The following is a 23486-nucleotide window of genomic DNA, read 5'->3' on the forward strand; positions in this document are numbered from 1 at the left end:
TGTCCCTCTTTCTTGGTCGGTCAAGAAGGAAGCTGGAAGAGACTGGCTCTCTGGTTTCATGAGAATACGTCAAGACCTTTCAATCAGAAAACCACAAGCAACATCTTTAATCAGAGCTACCAGCTTCAACAAGCATTACGTTGATTCCTTCTTTGACAATGTTGAGGTTGAACTTCAGGTGAGAGAGGCACACTGGTTACAGTCTGCCTTGCAGTATCTGCCACAGGGACGTCTATTCCACCATATTTTGTCTTTCCACGGTAACATTCTTTTCAACTGAAATGTCGTCTTTTGCTAACAAATTTGTCTCTTTAGTTCAGAGTTCATTTTAAGGAATATTTCCTCAATGGTGCCCCTCTTGGTTCTGTTGGATCAGCCAATTAGTCTGGCTGGATATGTCAGAGAGATCGGTCGACTTTGCTCCATCTTTCGTCACGGATTGTCCTTTTAATTCATCACCAGTCCCATCTTCATAGAAATCCCAGCATCCAACGGTAACATCGTCCAAGAAGGCCAACCGTTCCAGTCCAAAAAGACCAAACTCCCGTTCCAGAGAACCACATCACGGCCAATGTTCTTAGTTATGTTAATGATCTTGATGTCGTGGCCATTTTAATTTGTGATTTTTAAATAACTTATGTATCGTTATTATTTCCACCAAGAATATACCTTTGAATCTTAACTTTCTTTATTTATTTATACGTTTTGCTGATGTACCGTCCCTTGGACTGTTAGTCCATAAGAATAACATGGGCTTTTATGCCCCCATACATGGAGCGAAGTGCCCCTTCAACGGGGCATCTCGTCTTTTAATTTTGATGTTTTCAAATTTACTTTTTGACCGAATAAAGGGGAGTTTCTCTAAATTAAAAATTCGAGGCATATAGCTCATTCTTCCCTCTTTCTTTTAAGATAATCGGGAGTTTCGAAAGTTTATTTTTAAAAGTATGGTGGCCAAAAAACAAAAAATCACGTCAACTAGTACAACTCTCCCCTACGGCTATTCCCAACTGAGTTTTAAGGGTTTTTAAATGGGGAGTATTTGAATTATGCACAGATGGCGCGTGATTGATGCATAGAGATGAAACTTATAGAAAAGGCGAAAAGCCGCGACAGCAGCAGAAATGAAAAAGGGAAACGCACATCAAGCCAATCTGTTACAACTTCACACGAGATTTGTATTAATAATCAGATATTTTATCACAGTCACCAACGACATGGTCTCGCCCTCTCGCGCTTTGTGGAAATAATGTTGAAGATGACTTATTACCTTATGTCCTTATTTGTTCGACATTTCTACGTAACCTTGACTTTTGTAACCGCCTCAATTGAAAACTAACCACGATAACAGATTGCTTGCATCAAAATACGTCTTGAAATAAATGTTTGGCTATGTCATAGCCTATCTTAGATATTGATCAGCTTACGAATATTTTGATATGGATTTACGAATATGAGGATAGTTAGCATTTTATGTTTAAATAGGGCTTTTTAATCGGTTTAAAATAACCACTGAACTTTTTAAAAAAATTTACAATTCAAATGACGATGGAAAAATTTGACGTTTGACTTTTTTTTTTGACGTGCTGCTTTTCGATTGACGGTGACTTTTGCCTCAACGTCAAACGTCACGAAATTCAATTGACGTTCCAAACATTCCAAACAACACATTCCAACAAACATTCCAAACAAAACGTCTATTTTGCTCATTTTTAACATACGACATCGAGTGACATTTCGTCCTTGATTCGTTTAGTTTGCATATCTTGATCACGAATCTAAAAATTGGAGGGGTCATCTAATGAAGTTACTCCCACATTGTTCCAGTTTCTGCCACGCCCTGCTAAAAGCTGCTGCCACCTTATTTGTACACTGATGCGCGAAAAGGAATTATTAAAAACAAAACGACAAATTTATTCTTCGTTAAAGAAGATTCGGACCTATAAAAGAAGGGACAGACTCTTGAATTTCCACACACTCGACTACGGCGGCAGTTAAGTAAGTAAGAAGTTCGATAGTCCAAATAAAATCTCGATCGCAACTATGACCAATTTAATTAAGGTAAAGTATTCTTTAAATTTGTTGCCACTTGTGTTAATAAAGCCACTTCGTATTAACACCACCGTTTTATTGTGTGCGTTTATAATAACTTTAACCTTTATTACATTTTGTGTATTAAATGTGTTGGGTTTTTTTTAGTGTATTTTGGTCCTGTCTGGTCTGATGGCCTCTTCCGCCTCGGTCCAGCTGCCATCCAGCCCCAATGGCTTCCTTCCACCCTCCCCTTTTTATTTTTACAATTCTGCAACACTCCCGACCCTCAACTCCCCAACCTCTAAACAGGACATGACCTATCACGATTATCCTACATCGACGCTATTAGGATCGCACGTTGTATTCCTAACAACATGCCTGAAGGATTTGAAAGGTAAATTTCAATTTACAAATATTGAAAATATGCAACATTTAAGCAACTTCGGTACGTAAATTTCAGATTCGAACCAAAAGTTGTTACAAACGTCAAAACTTTTGGAGGAAATAAAAAATACATCGACGAATTTTGCCGGCATTGAAAATGTTAAGAATGAGCTGAACGGTAATAGGATGAGCCTATGATATATCAAAATATATCGAATTAATTAATAGTGTGAGTCATTTTGCAGATACGAAACACCAATTAAAAGAAGCCCACGCCGTGATTGGAATTTTAAAGAATGATCTGAAAGGTATGGCCACTATGACTTACAATAACTAAACTATTCAAAAATAATTTATACTCTTGACATTCAGCAAACACCCAACGTTTGACTGAAGCCACTACCGTAATTGAAACTTTAAAAAATGATCTGAACGGTAAAATTACGAATGACGCCATATATATATATTTTAAATATCCATTTTAATTAACCATTTGTTTATAGTCGTTAAACAAGATGTCGGAGATTTAACAACGGAATTAACAAGTACGCCAATCCCAGTTTAAAGATTTTTACCTTTAACTAAGCATGAAAATATTTGGTAGAGAGTACGGCCGCCTCATCCATCGGCAAAATGCCCGGCTCATGCGGAGACCTCCAGCAAATTGGCCACAAGAAAAGTGGATTGTTTTCCATCATGGAAAGCAACAATATCGTAAACGTCTATTGCGATTTCACTAAACAATCAAACGATTCAGGTGCATTCCATTAAAAAACAAGAAAACTTAGAGCACTCAACAATTTCTTATGAATGGTTTTTTTCTTTCCCGCAACAAAGCAGCTTTGCAAAAATGGATTGGATACGCGGACGTGAAATCCCTGCCCACCTATTTCTACGTTCAAAATACCGGCCGATTCTCGACTTCAGGAGTTCCAATTCCATTCGGACTCGAGAGACTCAACATCGGTGGAGCCATGAATATAAAAACAGGAAAATTCTCAGCACCACGCAAAGGAGTCTATTTCTTTACCTTCAGCGGAGTTAGCGTGATAAATTCTGCACCCGGTTGGCTCGATGCGGGTTTGATGGTGAATAGTGTTCAAATCGGGAGAGCCCACTCTGATTCCTTTGCAGGCAAGGAATGGGAAACTCTTACACTCCAGTCGACGATCGAACTCAAAGCGGGAGATTCTGTTTGGTTGCAGATCTTATTCTCGAATGGGGCTTATCTGCAAGACACCAGTGAAGGTCTATTTACTCACTTCTCTGGTTGGTTGCTGCAGGAAGATCTTTCTCCGTAGTTGAACTCCCATTTTCTTACATTGAATTTTGGTTGTGGTTTACGGTGTAGGCCTACGGAATACGTTTCATGATAGAAATACAAGTTGGGGGATAATAATGACTACAGGGTCTACAGCTATTTCATCTGATTTAATAACTGGTGGACGAGAAAATAATTCTCAAAGTGCGGAGAAAACGAGACAATTCTGAATTGAACCATTGAAACTAATAATAAAGTACAGTCGACTTCTTATTCACCTAATGATAAATTCAATCTCACTTTTAAGCAGTTTAAAGTGAATGCAATCAATAGGTTTGTAATGTTATGTTTCAGCACTAAAAAAAATCAAGATAATAAATTATCGCTTTCAGTCAATATTGAAATACACGCGTAAGCCTACAGCAAATGAAATCGTCTCGATTGCACAAAAGGAAAAGTTAGTTTTTCGGTAAAAAAATCCTTGAGAAAAATAACGTACCAAGAAATGCTAAAATGATAAGGTAAAATGAATTCCGCTCAAACTTAACTGTTCCCTTTCATTCCTAGAGCGTGTACGTACGCCTACTTCAAATTCGTTTGCCCAATGACAGCGTCGCACCACAATTAGCGCAACGTACATGATACGATATACACTGGACAATATCAAGTCGGTTACGCTGACCTTTTATACGATGCAACTTGATACTGTTAACTCAGGTACTTAAAATAATGAAAAATGAGTCAATGACAGACCTTGAGGTCATGGTACTCTCCACCAATCTTCGGCTGGTTCCAAGGCACCTGCAAGAAAAATATGCCACGTTTAAAATTCTTAATGCTAAAAAGTTATTTAAAATATTGTCTGCTTACCCAGAATTCGATTATGTCTGTTCAGTAAAAACAAACATGCCCGTTACTTGGCTTATCTATCTTTGACTTGTTAATGAAACATACTCCAACCTAGTCAATTAAAAATAAACAAACATTAACACTTTCTCTTAAAAAGAAATACATCATCTCATTTGACCAGACAAAAGAATGTAGCCTACTACCATTTCTACCAATAGTATTCAATGCTGAAATAAGGTTCCAATTCTAGTCAGCTTAAATTTCTAACTCAACTGAACTTTCTTAACCACCTATCGGTATTGCAAAATCACAATTTTTCCTCTCCATGTTTGAAGTTCATTAGTCGAACTAATACAATTAAATGTATATCAGAACCCGAGTTAGACGGTCAGCCCCATTAATCTGTTCAAGTGTTCAGGAACATCATCAAAGAGATTTGAGCTTTGAGGGGGAAAGCAGCAGACGATTTTTCATCGTGAGACAGCGACAATAGACGTGCCACCTAGCGGTAGAAACCTCAAACTCTTCTTTGCGCGGGAATACATCAAACAAACTAGATTCGTTGTCGCGTTGATTCAGTTTCCAAAATCAAAGACTCAAAGTTATCATTCAAAGTTACAAAATAGAAAAATAAGAACCCTACCTTAATTAAAGAGGCATAATAACATGACTTTGAAGGACAATCCTGATGAGAGGATTCATGGATTCATTACAAGATTCACTAACATTAAATGAAAATTTTAGCAACAACAATCTTGCCATCCCCCCGCTATACAGTGATTTATTTCAAATTGGCCGAGAAAGGACAGAAAGGAAACCAGCAGCAGCAGAATCAACTGTTTTTTTTTTTTAAATCTTGAAATCGAGGCGTGGCCCTAAACATGGCAACAACAAAAAAACACCACGAATAGCCCTAGCTCCTTCCTGAAATCCTAACGAGATTCCTTCGCTGAAAACACAATGCATTTAAGGACTTGATCAAAAAAAAAGCAGTAGAGTATTTCAATAAGACTATTTGAATTATGCACGGATGGCGCGTGATTGATGCATCGAGATGAAACTTATAAAAGGCCGAAAAGCCGCGACAGCAGCAGAAATGAAAAAGGGGAACGCACGTCACGCCAATCTGTAACAACTTCACACGAGATTTGTATTAATAATCAGATATTTTATCACAGTCGACAACGACATGGTCTCACCCTCTCGCGCTTTGTGGATAATGTTGAAGATGACTTATTACCATATGTCCTTATTTGTTCGACAGTTCTACATAACCTTGACTTTTGTAACCGCCTCAATTGAAAACTAACCACGATAACAGATTGCTTGCATCAAAATACGTCTTGAAATAAATGTTTGGCTATGTCATAGCCTATCTTAGATATTGATCAGCTTACGAATATTTTGATATGGATTTACGAATATTAGGATAGTTAGCATTTTATGTTTAAATAGGGCTTTTTAATCGGTTTAAGATAACCACTGAAGTTTAAAAAAAATATCTGATTCAAATGACGTTAAACGTCATATTTGACGTTGGAAAAATTTGACGTATAACGTTTTTTTTTTTGACGTGCTGCTTTTCGATTGACGGTGACTTTTGCCTCAACGTCAAACGTCACGAAATTCAAATGACGTTCCAAACATTCCAAACAAAACGTCTATTCTGCTCATTTTTAACATACGACATCGAGTGACATTTCGTCCTTGATTCGTTTCATTTCGTTTCATTTGCATATCTCGATCACGTATCTTAAAATTGGAGGGGTCATCCACATCCAGTGAAGTTACTCCCGCATTGTTCCAGTTTCTGCCACGCCCTGCTAAAAGCTACTGCCACCTTGTTTGTACACTTGTGTGCAAAAAGGAATTATTAAAATCAAAACTACAAATTTCATTCTTCGTCAAAGAAGATTCGAACCTATAAAAGACGGGACAGACTCCTGAATTTCCACACACTCGACTACGACGACAGTTCAGTAAGTAAGAAGTTCGATAGTCCAAATAAAATCTCGATCGCAACTATGACCAACTTAATAAAGGTAAAGTATTCTTTAAATTTGTTGTTACTTGTGTTAATAAAGCCACTGCGTATTAATACCACCGTTTTATTGTGTGCGTATAATAACTTTAACCTTTATTAAATTTTGTGACCGACTGAAGCCACTACCGTAATTGAAACTTTAAAAAATGATCTGAAAGGTAATATTATTTTCATTATGGCTTGCACTAACTAAATGATTTAATTATTTACTCTGACATTCAGGAAATACCCAACGTTTGGAGGAAATGGCGAAACAATTTTCTAGTAATTACATTAAATTACAAAACCACCTATAGTGGACAAATTATCTGAAAGGTAATATTATTTTCATTATGGCTTGCACTAACTAAATGATTTAATTATTTACTCTGACATTCAGGAAATACCCAACGTTTGGAGGAAATGGCGAAACAATTTTCTAGTAATTACATTAAATTACAAAACCACCTATAGTGGACAAATTTAAATAAACTTTCATTTTATTGATTTACAGCAAATACCAAACGTTTGGAGGAATTGGCGAAACAATCTTCTAGTAATTCATTTAACTTGCAAAACTACTTAGAGTAGAGAATTAACAATAAACTTTCTTTTTGATTTGCAGCAACTACTCAAACGTTGGTCGATTCCAACACCAAAGTTGATACCCTAACATCAACGTCGAATGGTAATCAATTAAATTTGGTAGACTGCGTAATAGCAATGAATTAAACATTAATTTGTATTCACAAATTATGTTGCAGATATGAAACAACGTTTGACTGAAACCACTACCGTAATTGAAACTTTAAAAAATGATCTGGACGGTAAAATTTACGAACGACGCAATATACTGTATTTTGAGAACTCGCTTTAATTAACCATTTGTTTATAGTCGTTAAATAACAAGATGTACAAAATTCAAAGTCCAAAATCGGAGATTTAACAACGGAACTGACAAGTAGGCCTACGCCAATCCCAATTTAAAGATTTTTACCTTTAACTAAGCATGAACATATTTGGCAGAGAGTACGGCCGCCTCATCCATTGGCAAAATGCCAGGCTCATGTAGAGACCTCCAGCAAATTGGTCATAAAAAAAGCGGAATGTTTTCCATCATGAAAAGCAACAAAATAGTTAACGTCTATTGCGATTTCACTAAACAATCAAACGATTCAGGTGCCGTAAAGGATTGATTAAAACAAATTTAAGACAATTCTTGTAATTGGACTTTTAAACCAACAAAGCAGCTTTGCAAAAATGGATCGGGTACGCGGACGTGAAATCCCTGCCCACATATTTCTACGTTCAAAAAACCGACCGATTCTCGACCTTGGGAGCTCCGATTCCATTCGAAAGCGAGAGACTCAACATTGGCGGAGCCATGAATATAAAAACAGGGAAATTCACAGCACCACGCAAAGGAGTCTATTTCTTTGCCTTCAGCGGAGTTAGCATTGTAGATAGACCCGGTCATCTTGATGTGGGTTTGATGGTGAATGGTGTTCAAATCGGGAGAGCCCAGTGTAATTCCCGATCCGGCGGTGGTGAATGGGAAACTCTTACGCTCCAGTCCACGATTGAACTCAAAATGGGAGATCTAGTTTGGTTGTAGATCGTAAACATCCACTCGGCTTTTCTGCAAGACGAAAGTGCAGGTCAATTTACGCACTTCTCTGGTTGGTTGCTGCAAGAAGATCTTTCTCCGTAGTTGAACTCCCATTTTCTTACATTGAATTTTGGTTGTGGTGTACGGTGTAGGTACGGTATACGTTTCATGATAGAAATACAACTTGGGGGATAAAAATGACTACAGCTATTTTATCTGATTTAATAACTGGTTGACGAGAAAATAATTCCCAAAGCGCGGAGAAAACGAGACATTTCTGAACCATTGAAACTAATAATAAAGTACGAGTCGACTTCCTTTCCCCGATAACGATACATTCATACAGTCGCGAGCAGCGCACGTTTGACAGGAGCACACACAACCTCGATGAAAGTGGAAATAAAAATTATTGAATTCCTTGAGGCATCCTACGTTAATGAGATAGTGGTTGGTTTCTGCGTGCTGATTCCCACGGCCCGGACTACTTAAAATTGATGGACCAAAATTACGTGCTCTTGGCACGCTCCAAAATGCAAATGTTCTATCTGTCCTATCTAATTTAGGGTTGCTAGTAGTAGGCGCCATAACAAATGCAAGCACGAAGAACGTAGTTGTGAAAAGGGTAAGCTTCGTAATTAAAAAGAAATAAATGCTCGTTCCTTTATTTCTCTGGTTCTTTTAGCTACAAATTACCATAACCAAAATTCCATGTACTCGAATCTCAATTGTTAGCTCACGAGCGTGGTTAGCAGCATTTTTTGTGATTGTGTGATGCACATGTTTTGTTTACCAAATCCAAGTCCACATCAAAGAGATTTGAGTCTTGAGAGGGAAAGTAGCAGACGATTTTTCATCAAAAGACAGCGACAAAAGCCATGCCACCTAGCGGTAGAAACCTCAAACTCTTCTGAGCGCGGGAATACTATCATTTCAAACTAGATTCGTTGTCGTTCTGATTTTTTCCAAAATCAAAGACTCAAAATTATCATTCAAAGTTACAAAATAGAAAAATAAATACCCAACCTTAATTAAAGAGGCATAATAACATGATTCGCTTTCTGTCTGCTTGATCGATATCGCTTATTCATCTCCATCTCAGCTAATAAAGAATTTTAAAAAAAGAACGAAAAGAAAACAGGTAACAAAAGTGGAATCTTCGTCGATGCCTTCGAAGGACTTCGGAGGAACGTTGACGAGCATCTTTCCACTGGGCGTTGAATCGGCCGATGACCTTCTCGTGTCAAAAGCAACTGGTTTATAAACTGACATAGCCATAAGAATACAAACTACAGCTCTAATATAACCTTCTAGCGTCTTTTCTGGTGTAGGACAAATAGCCGGTAGAAGTTTCCATGTCCAAAATTGTATCTCCCGTGCCGTCGTCCGTCCTTTAAAAATTTGCTACATGCTATACAGCAGGAGGTGAACAAATTCCAATATCCAAGTGGTGGGGAGTTCATTCGCAAAGGTTTTCCATGTTACACTTGACAAGTTTTCTTACTGTGGAAACTGACGCAGTTGGTTGGCAATGACAAACTGAGGAGATTTTATAACAAAAACTGGAAATAACTGAAATGAAAAAGAAACTAAATTAAGCGATGTAATTATTTAGCTGGTAGGTTGCCCATCATCTTTGATGTCAGACTGTAGTGTTTATACCTACAGCTTACCGCTTGTGAATTGCAGCAAGGTTGGCAGCACAGGCAATGGGAAATATTCTGATGGGAGAGTTGAAAAGCTAGTAAGTAAGGTTGTAATTAAACTTTGATTGATCAAAGAATGAAGTAGGATACTACAATCAATTACAATACTAACTAGGAAACATGGGTCATACATGTTTTGCAGTAAAAACAAAAATACTCATCAGTAGCTGGTTGCATAAATTTAAGTTTGGATCACACACAACCGAAGTGAAATCAAGCGGCAAAGACGAGATTAAAAAAAAAATCTGGAACTGGGAGGAAACAATAAAAATGCGATTTCGAAAATGATTACGTTAATACCGCTAATAGAACGTCAACTCTTGTTATGATATGACGGTAGCAACCGAAAAATGAACCTGTCTGTCATGATTTTTATACAGGAAAAAACCACTATAGAGATCTTTGATTCAAAGTAAGTATAATTTTCTAGAATAAGTCGCACTAACAGGCACATTCCCGGCAAGTTTCGCATTTCCTTACGTTGAAATCAGCGCAGTGATGTGGTGATATCGTACTTGGATTGGCTGGCATGCAGTTGTGGTTGATGCCATAAGAATTTGCGTAATTCGGAGGTGAGATGATAATAAGGTTAAATGTACTGGCTATCCCCAAGTGAGTTTTGAAGAGTTTTTAAATGGGGAGTATTTGAATTACGCACGGATGGCGCGTGATTGATGCATCGAGATGAAACTTACAAAAGGTGAAAAGCCGCGACAGCAGCAGAAATGAAAAAGGGAAACGCACATCAAGCCAATCTGTTACAACTTCACACGAGATTTGAATTAATAATCAGATATTTTATCACAGTCACCAACGACATGGTCTCGCCCTCTCGCGCTTTGTGGATAATGTTGAAGATGACTTATTACCTTACGTCCTTATTTGTTTGACATAACCTTGACTTTTGTAACCGCCTCAATGGAAAACTAACCGCGATAACAGATTGCTTGCATCAAAATACGTCTTGAAATAAATGTTTGGCTATGTGATATTCTTAGAAATTTTTTAAAGATCAGTTTACGAATATTTGCATAAATTGAGATAGCGAATAAGGTTCAATGCTAAAGGTAAAGCTAGCGAGAAAAGGAGGCACCATAAGAGAAGAACGCAACGTTGATTGACATAGCATCAGCATCGTACCAGAAGAACTGAACTAATTTTCTCAAGTCCATGTATGGAGAATCGCCGAGGGGTTGTCAACTCGATCCGAAGGTGTAGGGGAGACTGGAGTAAAACGGGACGGTTTTTGTTTCCCCCCTATATCTCCCAAACTAATTATTGAATTTCTTTAAAATTTTGTTTTTATGTATTCCATATTGTAATGAACCCCCCATATTTTTTATATAATTTTATAATGAACCATTTCCCCATAAAATACCTTTAAAGTTTCCTCAGATTTGTGGGAGGGGCCTATTTTGGGGGGTAATTGAGGACACTGGGGTGGGTGATGAGGGACGTCCTCCGTTTTCGCCTTAAAATTCATCAATAAAATTAAAAAAAATTGAAAAAGTGTTCCACTGCATATACTCTTTGAGTTTATAAATGTTTCAAATTGATTATTGTGTTAATGAACCTTTTTTCTTATAAATACAAAAACCCTTATGGAGCAGTAGGACATCCTGCGTTGCTAGGTAACGAAATCGAGCCTCTTAAAAATGCTGTACGCTGATTGGTCCGTAACTGTCCCAAATTAGCCAAAAACAGCTGTCCCGATTTCCCGGTTTAGACACTTTTTTTTTAAAGTTCATACTGTCTAAACTAATCGATCTAAAATTATAATTTCTGTTTTAAACGATCAAGAAATGAATCAGCTTCATTTCCATATTAAATTTACATGCCATTAGCGTTTATTTGTTTCTTCAAACATAAAATGGCGGAGACAAAAATTTCTAAAAAAAAACCGTTTTTTTTGTTTTGTCAATAACTCATGCAGTTATTGACAAAAACCAACCAAATTTCATGCCAAATTAGATTATACAGATTTACATAACATACTAAAAATTTTTACAGTTTTATAAACATATACTATTTTTCCCCCCACTGTCCCTTTTGACCCGGTGTCCCGTTTTACTCCAGTCTCCCCTACGGATCTTAAATCCAAAAATCATTTTTTCAGATTTTTGGGATTTTTTCAAATTTTTTCAGATTTTTTCAGATTTTTTCAGATTGCTATAAAGTCTTATTTTACCAGATGGAACACCCATTGATTGACGTGGCTTTACTTTACAGATAATTGTCCAGCGCTGGACAATTTCTTTGCAAACCTCTGACAAAATTTGGAATGTAACTTTGTGCCCAGGTGAAAGTTTGAACTTGGACGGGCACCGTGAAAAGATGGATCCAAATATTTGTAGTTTTTCTTCTTTATTCATAATTTCGAGAACATCAGGATCACCAAGTACATCTCGGATGTACTCTTCAATCATGACACTTGACTCGTTTACGCTCGTTTACTTTAGCCAACGCACGAATTTCACTAAAATTGAGATCGTTAAGTATTTTTTTAATACTTTCAGGTACAATTACCTTGTTTTCTTTTAACAATTCCCATGTATCGTCATCCTCCCTAGAAATACCAGAATTTATAGAAGTCATTTTTCCCATCAAAAATTCCTAGCATGGCACTGACAGCAGACAGACCAAGAGACAGACAGAAGCCCAAGGGGAATTATTAACACAGTAAGGGGAATTAGAATCGATAACGAAAAAAATCGATTATTGTAAAATTTTGTCGATTTATTAAACCAAAATTCTTGGAATTTTGGGATTTTTGGGATTTTTTGATTTTTTGATTTTTTTGATTTTTGGGATTTTTTAGGGATTTTTTTGAAAAAATCCGAGGGTGTACGAGAATTTTTTTTGAGTTGACAACCCCTCGAGAATCGCCGCCTTCGGGTTTCTTCTCCCTTCGTGCAGACTAGGTGACTTTAAACGGGAGTTGAATTGGTAATTGGATACGTTTTCACAACCGCAAAAACTTCGTCAAATAATATTGAAACGAAGAAAGTATCTTGTAACTTTCTATAAAGAGATTTGCAGTCAAGAATTGCCTTGATAGTAATAATAAAGAATTAATATAATGAAATAATGATAGCTGGATATAATTAATAAACGGGTTAACACTTAACAGACACAATTCCATTACATAAGTAGATTAAAACCTATATTCGCCGAAATTAAAAGTAATTCACGAATAAATTTTTAATATTCTAAACAATTAGAGCCAAAGATAGGTGAATAAAAGAAAGTCGGATGGCTACTGAGTTTGTAACAGAACATCCTTCTGCTGACTGGAAACTGTTAAATAAATTATAATTTATTTAATTCATTTTTTTTCGGAATTTTCTAAGACTCTGGTTTGTCACCTATACTGCTCATTTTTAACATACGACATCAAGTGACATTTCGTCCTTGATTCGTTTCATTTGCATATCTCGATCACGTATCTAAAAATTGGAGGGGTCATGCGGTGAAGTTACTCCCGCATTGTTCCAGTTTCTGCCACGCCCTGCTAAAAACTACTGCCACCTTATTTGTACACTGGTGTGCAAAAAGGAATTATTAAAATCAAAACTACAAATTTCATTCTTCGTCAAAGAAGTCAAAGAAGATTCGGACCTATAAAAGAAGAGACAGACTCCTGAATTTCCACACACTCGACTACGACGACAGTTCAGTAAGTAAGAAGTTCGATAGTCCAAATAAAATCTCGATCGCAACTATGACCAACTTAATAAAGGTAAAGTATTCTTTAAATTGTTTGCATTTGTGTTAATAAAGCCACTGCGTATTAATAGGCTACCACCATTTTATTGTGTGTGTATATAATAACTTGAACCTATATTAAATTTTGTGTATGAAATGTGTTGGATTATTTAGTGTATTTTGGTCCTGTCTGGTCTGATGGCCTCTTCCGCCTCGGTCCAGCTGCCATCCAGCACCAATGGCTTCCTTCCACCCTCCCCTTTTTATTTTTACAATCCTGCAACACTCCCGACCCAAAACTCCCCAACTTCTAAACAGGACATGACCTATCACGATTATCCTACATCGACGCTGTTAGGATCTCACGTTGTATTCCTTACAACATGCCTGAAGGATTTGAAAGGTAAATTTAAATGCAAAAAATATAAAATATGCAACAATAAAGCAAGTTAGGTACGTAAATTTCAGATTCGAACCAAAAATTGGCCCAAACGTCAAAACTTTTGGAGGAAATAAAAAATACGTCGACGAATTTTGCCGGCATTGAAAATGTTAAGAATGAGTTGAACGGTAATAGGATTAGCCTATAGCAAAAAATATGTCGATTTAAATTTATCTATCGAGTCATTTTGCAGATACGAAACACCAATTAAAAGAAGCCACCGCCGTGTTTCAAACTTTAAAAAATGATCTGAAAGGTATGGCCAATATCATTTACAATAACTAAACGCTATTTAAAAATAATGTATACTCTTGACATTCAGCAAACACCCAACGTTTGACTGAAGCCACTACCGTAATTGAAACTTTAAAAAATGATCAGAACGGTAAAATTTACGAACGACGCCATATACTGTATTTTGAGAACTCATTTTAATTAACCATTCGTTTATAGTCGTTAAACAAGATGTACTAAGTTCGAAGACCAAAATCGGAGATTTAACAACGGAATTGACAAGTACGCCGCCTTATATTTTGAATACCCATTTTAATAAACCCTTTGTTTATACTTTATAGTCGTTAAACAAGATGTTCAAAGTTCAAAGTCCAAGATCGGAGATTTAACAACGGGATTGACAAGTACGCCAATCCCAGTTTAAAGATTTTTACCTTTAACAAAGCATGAAAATATTTGGTAGAGAGTACAGCCGCCTCATCCATCGGCAAAATGCCCGGCTCATGCGGGGACCTCCAGCAAATTGGTCATAAAAAAAGCGGATTGTTTTCCATCATGGAAGGCAACAAAATCGTAAACGTCTATTGCGATTTCACTAAACAATCAAACGATTCAGGTGCATTTCATTACAAAACATAAACAACTTAGAGCACTCAATAATTTCTTATGAATGTTTTTTTTCTTTCCCGCAACAAAGCAGCTTTGCAAAAATGGATTGGATACGCGGACGTGAAGTCCCTGCCCACCTATTTCTACGTTCAAAAAACCGGCCCATTCTCGACCTTGGGAGTTCCGATTCCATTCGAACTCGAGAGACTCAACATTGGTGGAGCCATGAATATAAAAACAGGGAAATTCACAGCACCACGTAAAGGAGTCTATTTCTTTGCTTTCAGCGGAGTTGGCGCATTATCCAATGGACATAATGACATAAATGTGTTGTTGATGGTGAATGGCGTTCACACCGGGAGAACCCACTGTGATTCCCGGGCAGGCAATGAATGGGAAACTCTTACGCTCCAGTCCACGATCGAACTCAAAATGGGAGATCAAGTTTGGTTGCAGATCGTAGCCTCGCAAGGGGCTTTTTTGCAAGACAACAGTGAAGGTCGCTTTACACACTTCTCTGGTTGGATGCTACAGGAAGATCTTTCTCCGTAGTTGAACTCCCATTTTCTTACATTGAATTTTGGTTGTGGTGTACGGTGTACGGTATACGTTTCATGATAGAAATACAATTTGGGGGATAAAAATGACTACAGCTATTTCATCTGATTTAATAACTTTGGGACGAGAAAATAATACGATTTCCAAAGCGCAGAGAAAACGAGACAATTCTGAACCATTGAATCATTTAAAGTACGAGTCGACTTCTTTTTCACCATCAATGAGACAGTGGTTGGTTTCTGCGTGATGATTCCCACGGCCTGGACTACTCGATCCTCCTGGACCAAATTACGTGCTCTTGACACGCTCCAAAAAACTAAAACCAAAATGCTAAAAGCTGTAAACCTAGGCACAATGAAAAGCAGCTTACGGTCCTAACCAAGATCAAAAATAAATTAGAATTAAACTGATGAATAGACTGAAAATGTAAAGGCGAAAATAATAATTTTAAAAAAACCTTGGCCGGCCAATTGTGCTGAGGAGGTAGTCAACGTGCAACTCACAACACATCAATTTTATCAGCGTACTAGGTAACATCGGGCGTTGCAGATGTTGTCGAGTTATCAGAAACATAACCAGGCTATTTTTATCTAGTCAGAGTATTTAAAATCTAAGTCTAAGTCTCAGAGACAAAAAATATGGTATGGAACCCTAATAGAAAACATAATTACCTTTTCAGAACAATTCAGGGTTGCTTGCAGAAGGCGCCATAACAAATGCAAGCTCGAAGAACGTAGTTGTGAAAAGGGCAAGCTTCGTAATTAAAAAGAAAAAAATGCTGAAAAAAATGTTCGCCACATTTTTTTCTTTGATAATGTCCTTTTAGCTACAAATTATCACAACCAAAATTGTACTCGAATCTCAATTGTTAGCTCACGAGCGTGGTTAGCAGTATTTTTTTGTGATTGTGTGATGCACATGTTCTGTTTAGGTTAGATCTATTGCCACGACAGATGTCGTGGCAATAACGCGAATTTTTTCTATTGCCACGACATGCGTTTTCGTATACTAAGTTCCAACGAAGATGTTTAGGGAAACTACTAAATAGGGTAAAACTACATGGGCATAATTCCCGCATCCTTTTTCTTGTTAATTATCCCGTGAAACTCAACCTTTGTTGTAATCTCCAAATAAAAAATTACCCTCTCGACGGAGAATCGAACGCCATGCTATCGCATGGTGGCATTCATCGCTGACTATTCGGCTACTATTGCTGAAATTACCCTGTAAAAAACTTGACATACCTAACCTAACCTTACCTAACCTAACCTAACCTAACCTAACATAACCTAACCTAAACTAACCTAACATGCGTGAATGTCGAATTAAAAAAAAATATGTCGTGGCAATAGACAAATTTCGTGTTATTGCCACGATATGAGAGATCAGAGAGGAAGTATAGGCGTATCGTGGCGTGTCGTGGCAATAGACAATTTTCTCTTTATTGCCACGACAGATGTCGACTAGACTAGATGTTGACAATAGACAGTTTCGACCGTATTGCCACGACATGATGTCGTGGCAATAGATTTAACCTTTTGTTTACCAAATCCAACAGGAACATCAAAGAGATTTGAGAGGGAAATTATAGCAGACGATTTTTCATTTAAAAAAAGGCGACAAAAGCCATGCCACCTAGCGGTAGAAACCTCAAACTCTTCTGAGTGTGGGAATGCTATCATTTCAAACTAGATTCGTTGTTGTTTTGATTGTTTCCAAAATCAAAGACTCAAAGTTATCATTCAAAGTTACACAAAATATAAAAATAAGTACCCTACGTTAATTAAAGAGGCCTTGTAATAGGTAGGACTTTGAAGAACCCTGATGAGAGGATTTCATGCGCTGATGTAGTTCGTTACAATATTCACCGTTGACATTAAATTTCAAATTTTAGCAACAACAATCTTCCCCTTACCCCGCTATACAGTGATTTATTTCACTACCAAGTATAAGGACAGAATAGAAAACTAGAATCAACTGGTTGGATTCTAAAAAATCTTGAAATCGAGGCGTGGCCCTAAAAATGGTAAAAAATGAATCTGAAATCCTAACGAGATTCATCTCACTGTAAAACACAATGCATTTAAGGACTAAATCAAAATAAAAGCAGTAGAGTATTTCAATAACACTTCCGTATCTTTAAATGGTTAAACTTTGTTTTTCAAAGCCACAAAATGAATTATATGTCATCCCCCCCCCATCGATTGAAGTAATCATCTGGATGTGGTGTGACCTTGATTGCATTTTCGTTGTCTGCGCTGCGATCGGTTGCATATTTTGGATTGCAGCAGCGGCGCCAGGACCAGTAAATCATTCGTTTTTCGTCAGCTTTCCTAAACAATTCCTCATTTATCAGCAGATATACCGAATGAATGAAGCCAAATGAACGCACGGATATTTGGTTTGCGCTTTATTCTGACTTATGTCAATCTCTTTCAATTCAATTCTATGGATTAATTAATGGAGTAATCATTCAGTATTTTAGTACTTGCGGTAGTGTTAGTCTTAATGATCTCGAGATAAAAAAAAACACTGAAAAGATTTCTCCGACCGTGAAATTCGTATCCAACATTCATTTTATTTCAAGTGCGGCACCGACACAAGTCTGGAAAGTCAGTTAAGTGTTGTACGTTTGTAGTTTTTTACCACAAAAAGAAAAGTCTGATTCAACAATTCAATTTCGTCACGGTGGGCAGAAGGATACCAAAAACAATTCTATACGTAACACCACTCGCCAAATAGTTAAAATATTAAAAGTTTTACCGCGTCGACGTGGATGAGATTCGAACTCATGCGTGCAGAGCACAACAGATTAGCAGTCTGTCGCCTTAACCACTCGGCCACCACGTCTACGAACTCCATTATTACCATGATTAAATAAAAAAAACATAAAATTTCCTTCGTTTCCAGTGCATTATCGGTAGATTGGCGACTCCTTCGACGAATCCAAATTGAAATCCTCCCCGTCGTGTGAAGGTTTACTTCGCTGGATCTTCAAAAGGCGGGCGTGAAGTAGTAAGTTGCTCCTAGGCGAAATGTGCTTGTTGCATTGAGATAGCCTATAGAGCCGAGATCTTCTCCGGCCAAACGAATGACTCGATGATCCACGATCCAAACTCGTCACTTCATCAAAGTCCAAATCTTTAAAAAATATAAATCAAAATGTATCAGAAACCAAAGAAAATCAGGATTGAATTTTTCAAAAGTTACGATAGGCAGATGCACAAACCAATTTTCACGGAATAATCACAATAAGTTTCCGGCTACGATGCAATCTATTTCAAAGGATTGACTGGAGGCGAAATAGGAACATTCTGATAAGAAATGTCTCAATTCGCTTTCTTTCGGCTAGTTCGATATCGCTTCATCTCCATCTCAGCTAATAAATTTATTTTATTTTATTTTATTCAATTTCTATAGCGCACTTTACAACTACATGATCAAATGACGCTTTAGGTAGAGTCACTCAAGAAAATATGTACAATTTGGGTCATTTATAACATTTACTGAACAAATAGGATTTCAACAGAGTTTTAAAATTCTTCAGCTCCGTCATTTTCTTGATGTTATCTGGCAGGTCGTTCCACAGCCTCGGACCCATTCTTGAGAATGTGCGCGAGCCATAGAGCCCAGGTTTTCCTGGTGGGACAGCTAGATCACTAGAAAACGACGATCTGAGGGTCCGTGGTGGGTTGTAACGCTCAATCAGGGATGACAAATATGGAGGGGCATATCCATGCAGACACTTAAAGGCCAAAACCAAACACTTAAAGCTGATGCGCTCGTTGACTGGCAGCCAACGCAGGGTTTTGAGATGGTTGGAAACAGGATCAAACCTCCTCGCTCCGACAATCAATCTGGCAGCAGCGTTTTGGACTCTCTGCAGTCTCAGGATCTGTTCCTTTGGAAGACCAGCAAACAGCGAGTTGGCGTAGTCCAGTCGGGAAAGAACCATAGCTTGAACCAAGGTTTTCGCCGCATGTGGTGACAGGTATTTCCTGATTTTTCCCAGTGTGCGAATATGAAAAAATGCTGACTTGCACACGCTGTTGATATGCGGGATCATGGTCAAATTGCTGTCGAAGATCACTCCAAGATTTTTCACCACTAGAGAAGGTTGAACCAAGTCATCTCCAACCTGAAGAGGTAGATTTTCAATCAGCTTGGATCGGTTCGGAGTCGATGTGTAGAGAAGTTCGCTCTTACACACGTTAAGCTTCACCCGATTTGCAGTAAACCAAGTTTCCGAGCGCGCTGCACAACTTGCCATCATGCTTTGGGCCGATAGCTGTTGAGATGGAGCGGGACGAAGTCGAAAGCCAATCCGGAGCTGAGTGTCATCAGAGAACTGACCCATCTTCAGAACGTTTAGGCCACCGTTGTTAAGATTGGTACCTTCTAGCACCGACGAAAGAGGATTCGCGTAGGCGAGGTAAAGAAGCGGGCCAAGTACAGAGCCCTGTGGGACCCCCGACGTTAGAGTGACGCTGTCAGATGACAGAGCATTCACAACAACAGACTGAGAACGGCCGTCAAGATAGGAGGAAAACCAATCCAGGGCAACTCCCGATACTCCACAGTGAGATGAAAGTCTCTGCATCAAGATGGTATGATCGATGGTGTCGAACGCAGCGCTAAGATCCAAAAGAAGAAGTGCAGCACCATCCCCACGATCCGCCGCAGCCAGTAGATCCTCACAAATACATAAAAGTGCTGTTTCGGTTGAATGATTCAAACGGTATGCCGACTGATGGACGGACAGTATAGAATTGGCCGAAAAATGTTCATGGATCTGAGCAGCGACAACCCGTTCAATGAGTTTCGATATGTACGACAAATTAGAAACGGGTCTGTAATTTGAGAGCTCTTCAGGATCAAGGGAAGGTTTCTTCAACAAGGGAGTAACCAGTGCATGTTTCATCTTTGGAGGGAAGGCGCCGGACGACAGTGAAAGATTGATAATCTTAGTGATTGGATCCACCAACACGTGTAATACCTTCTTCAGGAGCCAAGTTGGTAGTGGGTCCAGACTGCAGGATTTTGTTGGTGAAGACACGATTATAGCTTTGACACTATCTGGGCTGACCGGTTTAAACACGTGAAGGCGGTCGGACTCACGTCTGGATGAAAGGAACTGAGCATCTTTGAGGAATGGATGGTCTTGATTGTCCACTGACGCGGCAGCCGCATCGATTCCAAGTCTGATCGTCATGATTTTTTGGCGAAAAAAATCGCTAAACTTCATGGCAAGGTCATGGCCAGACGAGTGGGATGGAAGTGGAGACGTTGTTGGCTTGCCAGTCAGAGTACTGACGAGACGAAAGAGAGATCTCTGATCACCCAAGCACTCCATCACCTTTGCGTTCAGGTAGCCAGTCTTCTCACGTTTCAGAAGAAAAGCATGCATGGAACAGCATTCACGAAAAATCCGTAAATGAACATTGAGTCCAGACTTCCGCCAGACACGCTCAGTCTTTCTAAGCTTAGATCGATGCAAGCGAATCTCGCCAGTCAGCCATGGGGCTCTATGTCGAAGAGTTATAGTCTTCGTACGCAAAGGTGCATGCTTCAGAAGTAATTCGCCAATCCCCATGTCGTATTGGTCAACGAGACTCTCAAGAGAGAGAGCAGGGTCACACAGCAAAGGTAGACATTTGAGATCATTGACAAAATCTTCAATGTTGATTGACTTGAACGATCTGTACGACACCGTTTTCGTAGGATGTAGAGGGCGCTTAAGGTTCAAAGAGCAACTGATGGCAAAGTGATCGCTGAAAAGTCCTGCTAGTGACACTTCTGAAATGAGATCGTCGGTTACTGACTAGTTGCACAAGACCGAACGAGTCGATCAGGTCGAGAAAACTGCAGGCCGATGGATTCAGTGTGGAATCAACGTGAAAATTGAAATCCCCAACTATTACAAGCTTTTCGCGAGATGAGACGATTCCCTCCAGAAGTAGACCAAATTCAGACATGAACGCTTGAACTTGCTCGCGATCCTGCTTCGGTGGACGGTAGATAATGAGCAAACGGAAATTTTGGCTTGAGGATCGCAAGGAGACTAACAAGTGAAGGCACTCGAAAGAGATGGAAACCGGCTCACTCTGGCGTTTAACATCGATGGTGTTTTTGTAAAAAAGAGCCACGCCCCCGCCCTGTTTACCCGACCTCCGCGGATTATGAATCGCAGCGAAGCCTTCGGGGCAGAGAGAAAGAGCGATCGCATCACCACGATCAACAGTTAGCCAGGTTTCAGTTACCGCCAACAGATCGAGATTATTGGTGTCAATGTGGTCGATCAGAAGTTCCGCTTTCGACGCAACAGAGCGCGCATTAACAAGGCCAAGCTTTGCACTATCAGCTGGTTTCCGGGTTAAGTAACCTTTACGTCGCCCTCTCCTGGTGGGAAGGCGTAACAGCAGACCACACTCACGCAGGGCCCTGTAGTCGGTGGCACTGACCCTCAGGGGATTTGCACAGATGTTGCCGAAACCCATAATGGACGTCACCCAGTAGCAGTACAGATAAACAAAGGCAAAATCACAAATGCTAATAAGAAATATTAGCGCCCAGATAAAGCCTTAAAACCACTGAAAACACATGCACGAACCATTCACAAACTCTGTAGTAACAAACACTGTCCAGATAAACGAAAGTAAACGACCACAAACACAAAAATTTGAGAGACAACAATATTGGTGCAGCCATCAAATGGCGCGACTCAGATAGAACTTATAAAGAATAAAAAATAACCATCACACTTTTTCGGAGTGAAAACAAAAAATAAAAACGAACGAAAAGAAAACAGGTAACAAAAGTGGAATCCTCATCGATGCTTTTGGAGGACTTCGGATGAACGTTGACGAGTATCTTTCCACTGGGCGTTGAATCGGCCGATGACCTTCTCGTGTCAAAAGCAACTGGTTTATAAACTGACATAGCCATAAGAATAATAAACTAAAGCGCTAATATAACCTTCTAGCGTCTTTTCTGGTATAGGATAAATAGCCGGTAGAAGTTTCCATGTCCAAAATTGTATGACCCGTGCCGTCGTCCGTCCTTTAACAATTTGCTACATGCTACAGCAGGAGGTGGAAAAATTCCAATATCCAAGTGGTGGAGAGTTCATTCGCAAAGGTTTTCCATGTTTCACTTGACAAGTTTTTTTACTGTGGAAACTGACGCAGTTGGTTGGCAGTGACAAACTGAGAAGATGAAAAACTGGAAACAACTGAAATGAAATAGAAAAATTGATGTAAAAATAGAAAAGCGATGTAATTATTTAGCTGGTAGGCCCATCATCTTTGATGTCAGACTGTATAGTGTTTACAGTTTTACACCTGCAGGTTACCGCTTGTGAATTGCAGCAAGGTTGGCAGCATTGCAGCATAGGCAATGGGAAATATTCTGTTGGGAGAGAAAAACCATTGGAAAGATAGCAAGTATAAGGTTGTAAGTAAATTTTGATTGATTAAAGAATGAAGTACATGTTAATACAATTGAATTAAAATACTAAATAGGAAACATGTTAACCCGTTAAAAAAAACAAAAATACTAATCAGTAGCTGGTCATTATGGTTGCATAAATTTTTAAGTTTGGATCACACACAACCGAAGCGAAATCAAGCGGCAAAGACGAGATTTAAAAAAAATCTGGAACTGGGAGGAAATAATAAAAATACGAAAATGATTACGTTAATACCGCTATAGAACGTCAATTCTTGTTATGATATGCCGGTGACAACCGAAAAATTAACCTGTCTGTCATGACTTTGGTACAGGAAAAAACCACTAGAGAACTTTGATTAAAAGTATGTATAATTCTCTAGAATAAGTCGCGCTACCATGCATCACATTCCCGGCAAGTTTCGCATTTCCTTACGTTGAAATCAGCGCAATGCGGTGATGTCGTACTTGGATTGGCTGGCATGCAGTTTTGGTTGATGCCATAATAATTTGCGTAATTCGGAGATGAGATAATGAGGTTAAATGTATTACGGCTATCCCCAAGTGAGTTTTAAGGGTTTTTAAATGGGGAGTATTTGAATTACGCACAGATGGCGCGTGATTGATGC

General features: G+C 38.6%; 2 protein-coding genes, 1 long non-coding RNA gene and 1 other non-coding gene across 8 annotated transcripts in view; 1 reads left to right on the plus strand and 3 right to left on the minus strand.

The window, feature by feature from the left end:
* LOC124315387 overlaps positions 1–23486 on the plus strand; it is a 48905-nt gene that overhangs the window by 20540 nt on the left and 4879 nt on the right. For 2 of the 4 annotated variants that reach the window (XM_046781041.1, XM_046781049.1), the window contains exons 7-10: positions 7177–7239; positions 7316–7378; positions 14464–14526; positions 14586–14648. In XM_046781041.1, coding sequence (XP_046636997.1) covers positions 7177–7239; positions 7316–7378; positions 14464–14526; positions 14586–14648 — 252 coding nt within the window. Of the gene's footprint in view, positions 1–7176; positions 7240–7315; positions 7379–13400; positions 13603–13742; positions 13972–14463; positions 14527–14585; positions 14649–23486 lie in introns of those variants that run through there. The other 2 variants (XM_046781075.1, XM_046781084.1) reach the window with 2 other exon arrangements.
* Positions 10039–15674, minus strand: LOC124320174. The gene is made up of 3 exons (XR_006913808.1): positions 15639–15674; positions 10760–10764; positions 10039–10114 (listed from the first exon to the last, which is right to left on the minus strand). It is a non-coding gene; the product is annotated as an uncharacterized LOC124320174 (long non-coding RNA).
* Positions 15757–23486, minus strand: part of LOC124318172 — a 61503-nt gene continuing 53773 nt past the window's right edge. For both annotated transcript variants that reach the window (XM_046782815.1, XM_046782814.1), the window contains exon 7: positions 15757–15785. The gene's annotated coding sequence lies outside the window, so the exon portion shown is untranslated. The remainder of the gene's footprint in view (positions 15786–23486) is intronic.
* On the minus strand, positions 18180–18261 carry Trnas-gcu. Its single transcript has one exon. It is a non-coding gene; the product is annotated as a tRNA-Ser (tRNA).

This window comes from Daphnia pulicaria, chromosome 1 (assembly GCF_021234035.1).
Source record: "Daphnia pulicaria isolate SC F1-1A chromosome 1, SC_F0-13Bv2, whole genome shotgun sequence".
NCBI lineage: Eukaryota > Metazoa > Arthropoda > Branchiopoda > Diplostraca > Daphniidae > Daphnia > Daphnia pulicaria.